General features: G+C 48.0%; 3 protein-coding genes across 3 annotated transcripts; 2 read left to right on the top strand and 1 right to left on the bottom strand.

Moving 5' to 3' along the window:
* Nucleotides 1-529: 529 nt before the first annotated feature.
* Nucleotides 530-2,210, top strand: CDV56_104328 (putative MFS drug transporter; the record flags this gene model as incomplete). Its single annotated transcript, XM_026757947.1, has 5 exons — nucleotides 530-625; nucleotides 690-861; nucleotides 932-1,552; nucleotides 1,605-1,652; nucleotides 1,705-2,210. 5 exons carry the CDS (start codon nucleotides 530-532, stop codon nucleotides 2,208-2,210), a joined length of 1,443 nt encoding a protein of 480 aa, XP_026610700.1.
* Nucleotides 2,211-2,999: 789 nt separating this feature from the next.
* Nucleotides 3,000-3,737, bottom strand: CDV56_104173 (EXPERA domain-containing protein; the record flags this gene model as incomplete). Its single annotated transcript, XM_026757792.1, has 1 exon — nucleotides 3,000-3,737. The coding sequence occupies one exon, from the start codon at nucleotides 3,735-3,737 to the stop codon at nucleotides 3,000-3,002; it is 738 nt and encodes a 245-aa protein (XP_026610699.1).
* A 1,822-nt stretch (nucleotides 3,738-5,559) lies between these two features.
* CDV56_103935 (uncharacterized protein) lies at nucleotides 5,560-6,135 on the top strand (the record flags this gene model as incomplete). The annotated part of the gene is made up of 1 exon (XM_026757554.1): nucleotides 5,560-6,135. One exon carries the CDS (start codon nucleotides 5,560-5,562, stop codon nucleotides 6,133-6,135), a length of 576 nt encoding a protein of 191 aa, XP_026610698.1.
* Nucleotides 6,136-8,074: the final 1,939 nt, after the last annotated feature.

Here is an 8,074-nt window from a genome sequence, read left to right as displayed (position 1 = left end):
ATTAATTTTTTTGCTATGAGCATAGATACATGAGTTGTAAATTGCCTTCATGTTTCATCCGCGACCGAAAAGATGTGGGAGGTGGCCCGCTCGCTTGGGTGGCCCGCTCGCTTGTGGATTACGTTAATTGCAAACAAGAGTCTCTTGTCATAGGCTAAACCCGTGGAGACGGAGTTCTTTGCGGGTTAAATAATGATTCTCTCTAAGATACATAACCAGTTCGGCCATTTGGCCGATATCCATAATTGGGCTGCAGTGGAATCATCCCAGGTTTCCATTCTTTTCCGGTACAGCGACTCGTTCGTCTTCAAAATTGCTATCAAGATTAAGCTCAGAATAACCCAACTAGGAAAAGATGCAGGTAATTACTGTAATCCTGTTGAATTTCTCACCAGGACTTCAAATTCCAATGCAGATTCCCACGCCGGTTTCGGATCGAATGCTCTTCCACCAGATGAGTCAAACTTCGAGGACAAGATCCTATAAGTTTGTCTTGGAGCTCTTCCTCAAAGATTAAAGATCAGATAGGATGTCGGTCATTTTAGAGCAAACTGGACGGGAATCATGTCATGCTCGGGAAATTGTTGCTGAGAAGGGTTTACTGCACCCTTTCGACTTTGCCCCGGTACAGTACTCTTCGTCCGAACTACCTAAGCTTGAGGACAGCCGCGCTCATATGAATCAAACAGCCTCGAAAGCTTCATGTCGTTCTTGCAGGCATATATTTTGTCTTCAACAGCTCCTTAGGGTCTTCCATCTCATCTGGAGCTCACGATGAGATTGCCGATCATTTTCACATCCCGAACGATAGCATTCAGATGGTTCTTCCGACATCACTTTACATGGCTGGTTTTGCCATAGGTACGTACGTCGGACCTTTGCAGCCGCATGCAAGAGAAAAACACTTGACTATTTACACTTTTACTTGCAGGTCCTGTTCTTTTCGGCCCCTTGAGTGAATATTTTGGCCGGAAACCCGTCCTCGTGATTACTTTTTCCATCTATCTCATCTTCACCATGTCATGCGCATTGGCACCGACATTTGCAGCGCTTCTTGCATTTCGATTCTTTTGCGGGTTGGGAGGCTCAGCACCGAATGCGGTTTTAGGTGGTCTATTCTCCGACATATACGAAGATCCCCATCAGCGTGGGTTGGCGATGTCGTGGTTCATGTTTGCAACCACATTCCCACCCCTTCTAGGGCCGATCATCTCAGGGTTTATATCTACCATTACTTGGAGGTGGACCTTCTGGGCTGGTCTTATCATTGGGGCTCCTGGCCTTCCTCTCCTGGTCACTATGCCTGAGACATACGTGCCAGTTTTGTGTAAGGTAAATGGAAGATCTCATGACGAAAAAGAATCTACATCCCAGAAGTTGTCACGAGGTCGTCCAGGACCACGAGGTTTCTCCAATGAGATGAGCACCGTCCTCAGTCGCCCATTCCTGATGTTTACACGAGAACCGATTGTTTTCTGTTGTTCGTTGTACCTTGCCCTCATTTATTCGACTCTGTACCTGTACTTCCAGGCGTATCCTATCGTCTTTCAAGGTAAAACCTACCATCATGAAAATCTGATTTACGCAGGGACTAACATCTCCAGATTTATATGGCCTGTCTGCTGGGGTAACCGGGTTAGCCTTTCTTCCAAGTGAGAGAACCTTTTACCATTTGCCTATACTTAACCTCTAACCGCCTGTCAGTTCTGCCCGGGTCGATCATCGCCTTCGTCGTCATCTTTGTATACAGCTCACACCACAGCAAAGCTATGAAAGCGGGACTGGCCTGGGCTCAATTGGAGGAGTATCGCCGTCTCCCCCTTGCCTGCATTGGAGCCCCAGGAATCCCCATAGCCCAGTTCTGGCTTGGATGGTCCGCAAAACTTTCCATTCATCCCGTGGTGCCAATGATGTCGGGGGTTTTCTTCGGATTCGGCTACCTGTTGATATTCGTTGCGCTCCTCAATTATCTCACCGATGCGTACAAGAAATTCTCAGCCTCGGCCTCTGCAGCAGCGAGTACGTTGCGATCCGTCTTCGCCGTCTTTCTCCCTCTGGCGACCACCCCCATGTACACCAAACTGGGCATTAACTGGGCGAGCTCGCTGCTCGGATTTTTTTCAATAGTCATGGCTATAGTTCCGTTTGTCTTTATCAAACACGGCGCCTGGATACGTGCTAACAGCAAGTTCGCACAGAGAGCCCAATAGCCGACGGATGTTGTGATGGCCATTTTGTCCTCGTTTGTCAGGCCGCTTTCTCTGGCCCTTCTAGAAAGGCTTCTGGCAGATTTGCGTGTCTCTTTCATTGCAGGGGGATGGGTGGACGGCTGTGCCTGCATCTTCATAGCGTGGGACGGCCTACGTAGCAATAGGTTTCCTAATCAGGCTTGCGGTAAATATCATGGATTCAAATGTAACTAGCTATCGAAGATACAGGTCGAGGTTGCCCCACAATGAGCACCTAACATCTGGTCTGCCTTCATGGAAGCTATATACAAAGGACAAAGGACATCAGAATCCTTACAAGAGGTATTGAGTAGTAGAAGTAATTAAATACATTTAAAGAGATAAGTAGTTAATAAAGATAAAAAAAGAAAAAAAACTTAAGGAAGGGATAGTAATAGCTTAATTATTAATACCCAGGTGTCACTGTATCATATGCTAGAAGTAGAAGCTGTTCAACCCATACCATGAATCTTGATCTTGAAATGAAAAGTTATAAAGTTTTCACAGCAATACTGTTTAGTAGTTAAGGACAATGCAAATATCATGTGATTTATGCCCTGTAACATCAATCAGTTTGTCACATAATACCAGGGATATCACATCAGTAAACCATAGTAAATATTGTATATACACTGATTGTTGATGCTATCAGCTCCTTTAAATATGGAAAGGAATGATTTAGGTCCTTCATCGCTTTGCCACTCATGTACTCTGCGTTCTGTTCGTATTTTGTCCAAAGGGTAAAGCAGGTGGTTGCCCCTAATTTTAGCTTCACTTGATCTTCCGGCGCTCGTCAGCTTTTTCTGCCGCCACAAAGGCTGCTCGCAGCTCTTTCGCAGCCTCCCAGAGGACCCAGAGCGGAATCCACACCCACAAGGTGTTGAAGAAGAAGAGGTAAAACCAGAGGTACACAGCATTACTTGTGTCCAGCTGGGAACTTCCCGTCAGCCATTCAGGCGCAAAAGTCATAAATCCTCCGTACAGCTCAGCCGTCGCCAGCGCTGGCGCAACCAACCACAATCTCGCCTTAGCTGTGCCTTTTGCCGGCGCAGTCGACCGGCTACTCGATGCTTTCCACAGCAAGTAGCACACATACATGGCAGCCGGGCCACCGAGGAATACGGTCAACAGTTCAATAGAGATAGTGGTAGCATCTGCGCCAGCCCAGCGACGGTCCGCTTTTGCATATTCCTGCCACAGTCGCGCACTTGGTCCCGTTCCGTAGGCTGCTCCGTATACGCGGTCCTTGTAGCCTAGGAAGTATGGCTCTTTGCTGAACCCGGCGGGGAGCGTGGTGTAGCTGTAGAAGCACTCGTAGAGAAACGATCCTTCGATGAAGATGTGGGTCAGGGCATCGTAGGCGTGCCAGTAAAACAGGATCCGGTTGCGCGTCTGAGAAGACGGTATCAGTGATGTACCAAGCAGGTAAGCGATAGGCATGAACGATAGAGTAAAGGCAATGCAAAGGGACGTCGGAACGTCGAGGGTAAAAGGAATGGTGGAAGACATGGCTCTCATCCACCACTGTAGGTCTCCTGAAATTGGTAGAGTGCGTTGTAGAGCCAAGAGAAGTGCAGGCTGTCGATTTATGGGATGGTTTTTCAGCGAGCAGAGCTTTTTTTGAAGGGGGTCACATTGAGATTCTCCTGTCTGTGGTTGTTGAATTGAAGAGTGAGTTTAGAGAGAACAATTCAACAAACCCCTGATTGTGAAACAAGACGTTGATGCCTTAGGCATAGATGGTATCACCGAATCATCTCCACTTCCTTCATTGCACTCTTGAACTTATTTTCACCATCGTGCGTTTCACCTGTGACTTATCTAAGTGATGGCGTTGATAATCCTTCCCTTACTGATCACATATGTACTCCTCGTCCGGATTTTTCCTCGACTTCCTAGTATTCTTGGAGCCTTCCAGATTTTCAAGGATGGGCTCCACCCCCCAGACAATAATAATGGAAGCGCCTAAGGAATCCCCACACCAGTTTCATCCACCAACTCCTCCATAGCAGTCCAGACTCGTAAAGGCGCCTGGATTTGAGAGCAATCGACTGTCGTGATGTCGTCAAGTCATCTGAAGACCAGTGGATCTCATCCCTGCGCCTGAGGCTTGTGAGCACTGGCATACTCCCAAGGCCTCCTGTCTAGAATCCTGTAAAGATATGCTTTCGAATGCTGATAGACGACACACTGTCTCACTATCTTATTCTTTGACAAAGGGCCGGCCGTTGGCTCGGTCGAGATCGCTGCTCGTATGGCATGAAAATATCAAAGAAGCAATTCGTCTGGGGGCCTCAGCTGGAGCTAGCTCTCTGCTGGGTCGAGGCGAGAATGATCCATTCATCTTCATGTTAGCTATCTATGTGATGACTGGCTACGTACAGGATGAGGGTTGTAAAAACAAAAAAGTAGTCACGCCCGGGATCGAACCGGGAACCTTCTCGGAATCCTTGAAGATGCTCACTTTTTGATTGTGAACGAGAAATCATAACCATTAGACCACGTGACTGGTTATTGTTGAAGAGATCAATTATATATTAATCCATAAAGGTGAAAATTATAGATCGTCAGGACCTGGCCATTGCTCGTCAATCGAGAAATTTCTTGTTTTGATATTTGATACAGCCCTTGTGGCGATATCGAAGGACTCTTGTTCCGCCCATCATCCGCTGACTGTACTACACCCGCGGTCGCAAGTCAAAAATGGACCTCACGGTCACCCATCAACTACTGATATAGTTCAACTACTCATGATGTCACCGAATCTAAAGCTCCCCCTGTCCTTAAGATCGTCTGCAGCAGTCATCTGCCACTCAGGATGCTGCTCAGTTCGCTGCGAATCATCGTCAGTCAGCAAGATCCGGGCCCCTGCTGCCTCTCCCGTTCCGTGACTCAATTCAGGGCCCCTCTGCGCCCTGTGATCACGAATAGAGATTTGTCCTGACGGTACTAGTAGTCATGGAGCTTGCCCCAGACTATGGTAGACTGGATTTGTGTTCGCTCAAGATCAGTCACCGGGCGAACTTTCTGCTCACATCTTTTGACGCGTGCACCTTGCACGTGCTGGCCTCATGATCAGTCCCAGATGGCGGAGCTGTTTAAATTCAGAGATGCGGGCAGGCTGAAGTGTGAAGATAGAAATCTGGCCTTTTTGCTTCAGTGATATGATTGGGAGAATCTGGATGGTGATCCTTTGTCTCTCGTTAAGGAGGAAGTAGAGAGACTTGGTCTATTTTCTCATTTCATTTCTTCTGATTTGTCTTCTGCATAGGGAGCATATTATTGATCGTTGTATAAGAAAGATATTCTTTGTCTACTTTGGCTCTCTGACATGCCACACCTGCGTCACCACCGAAGACGCCATTCCTGGCCCTTTGGCAGTCCGGCAGCGCAGCTGTGCGAAAGAAGAATCGCACGGAATCCCAGGGCACTAGATCCCTCGACGCTCGCAGAGCTCGAAGAACAGTACCTGGCTCCCATCGTCTCCGAAGATCTGCCGGAGGACGATGCTGCGTCTGCCGGCATTGTACGCACGAAGACGACGCGGTCCCACCGATGGTTTGCATCGAAGCACGCCGTCCGACATGATGCGTCTGCGCAGAAGCGTACTACCATGAGCGCCGGCACCGGCTCACTACGAAGGATGATTCGTCCGCCGCTGGATAAGGCTCGATCGCTGTTCGTTTTACCTACAGCTACTTCGGCTGGGGAACAAGTGGTGATCTCGTACTGGGTGCCTCAAGCGGCTGGGACCCAACCGGCTGATATATTCACTGATCGGGGAAGAACCGCCGCTGACGCATTTGATTATTCGGTGGCTGAGAGAAACCACCGGAGGTGTCATTCGGAGCAGCCGCGGTCGTGGAGGGCGCCGAGCGCGAGTCTGTGGACGCTTCTGGAGGAGTGATCGCTTGGTTTGGAGGGTCCTTTTATTGGTCCTGATTGCTTTGGAGGTTGTGGACTTGTTGCTTCTCGCGCTTGGCGTGTTGCTTCTTGCATCTCGATGGCTTATCCGCGTTCTGGGCCTGATTCCTGCCAACAGGTTGAATATTAGTGAAGTATTTGTTATCACTGCTAGAATAGCATATGCAGAGTATTATATGCCTATGCAGTCATTCAGAGCTCAAAGTGCCCCTATCTACTAATGAGAATGGTTAGAATGGCGGGTGAGGGTCAAATGCAAGCAGCAAGGTACAATTATTATTTATCAAAATATGACAATGTCCGTTGGTCCGTGCGTCAGGGTGGCATAATTCATTATAACATCTTATGGGAATGCTATCTTAGACCTATATACCTGCTGTTTAGCTTGAGTGTTCAATAGGCTGGCAAGATAAAAGCTAAGTCAGAGTAGTTTCGCACTATGAGAATAATCGTCTTTGGGTATGCAAATGAGTCTCTAACTTATTTCCTTGCTACAGGGGAAAGAATGCCAGCCGTGGCTCAGCATATACCGTATATATCTCAGGTAGTCCACACATGGGCTAATAATTTAACCCATGTCTGTTAGACCCATTTTACGTCTATTACACGACTAGCCAATACGGACATCATGCTTTCTAGTGAGTTATGATATGAGGTATGCGCAAATGAGGCAGCAAGAGTGATGCCTGCCGGGGGTAGTGGGCTTTGGGTAGGGCTTCAATAGCACTCCCTGGTTCCGCAGTCTGTTGATCACACATGTGTACTGATCTCGTTATTTGGGCACCGGCTAGATAGCATTTCCAGAAGTTGCACCGATGGAGCGGCGTGGTATACCAGGTCACCTGGTGAGAATTTAGTGTTGGGATGGAGAGTCTGATTGTGATGCGGAAGATGCTCACCAGGGCACTGGAGAAAGTTGAACAGCTCAAGACATAACTGTGCTTGGATAGGCATTAGTTGTCATTCCTGTGGACTTCATGATGCATATACAAGGAGAGCGCATTAGCATTATTAGAAGAACTGGCTCGGGGAAGCCAAGTATTATATCAACACTATTCTGTTTGACAAAACTCTCCAGTGATTGCAGTACAGTTAGCAGCATTGATATTGCCTCTGTTGGCCTCCGGACCTTCATCATCACGCCTGGCCATCGTCCCACAAGACCCAACACAGTGGTTGACTAGAAAGGATCAAACTTCTCTCTCGGCCAGCTCGTGAGGAATTACTATGTTGTCATCTGCGAATGGGCTACCTCGTTAGTTGACTTTGAAACAGATCGCAAGGTTCAGGAGACCATGGCCATGGGTTTGATGGTAAGACACTGCTCTGCATACACTAGGAGTGGATGTGCATCATGGAGGAAGGATACATTGCAGAAATGGACACGCCGCTGAAGCTGTGGAAGCAGGGTGGCATCTTTTGGGGAATGTGCGATCAGAGTAGCATTGCACGGCAAAACATCAAGCACTAGTTCAGAGGAGCATAGTGGTTGATCTCTTGCTCTTGCAAATCCGTATGACCCTAGGGCATAGATCCTATCAGCGCATCGGTAGCTTTGTTCCCCAGCAAAATGATCGGAACAAGTGTGCCGAGGAGAAATACTTCTGACTGTTTTACTTGGCAGGCAATCAGGTGATGTCATATGAGGGGGAAATAGAACAGTTAGAGCCTCAAGTGTGGAGATGTTGATTTCCTCGTTCGCACGCGTCTGTGCTTGGCGATTGCTCAGCACTTGGCAGTAGATTGTGGCAGCAGTAATTGTGTGCCATAGCTTCAGGATCTGGTGCGTGCCGAAGTCACTGTCCTCCAGTTGGTCGTTCGAGGCAGGTCTGCATAGCAATGGAGTCAGACACTGAAACGAGTCAGATATCCGGGGAATCGAACAAACTCACTTCACTCGAAAAATGTTGCTACCTAGAAAG

The sequence above is a fragment of the Aspergillus thermomutatus genome (assembly GCF_002237265.1).
Source record: "Aspergillus thermomutatus strain HMR AF 39 chromosome Unknown NODE_286, whole genome shotgun sequence".
NCBI classification, from domain to species: Eukaryota; Fungi; Ascomycota; class Eurotiomycetes; order Eurotiales; family Aspergillaceae; genus Aspergillus; species Aspergillus thermomutatus.
Note: the sequence above shows the minus strand (reverse complement) of the source record. Positions and strands in the feature narration are given on the sequence as shown.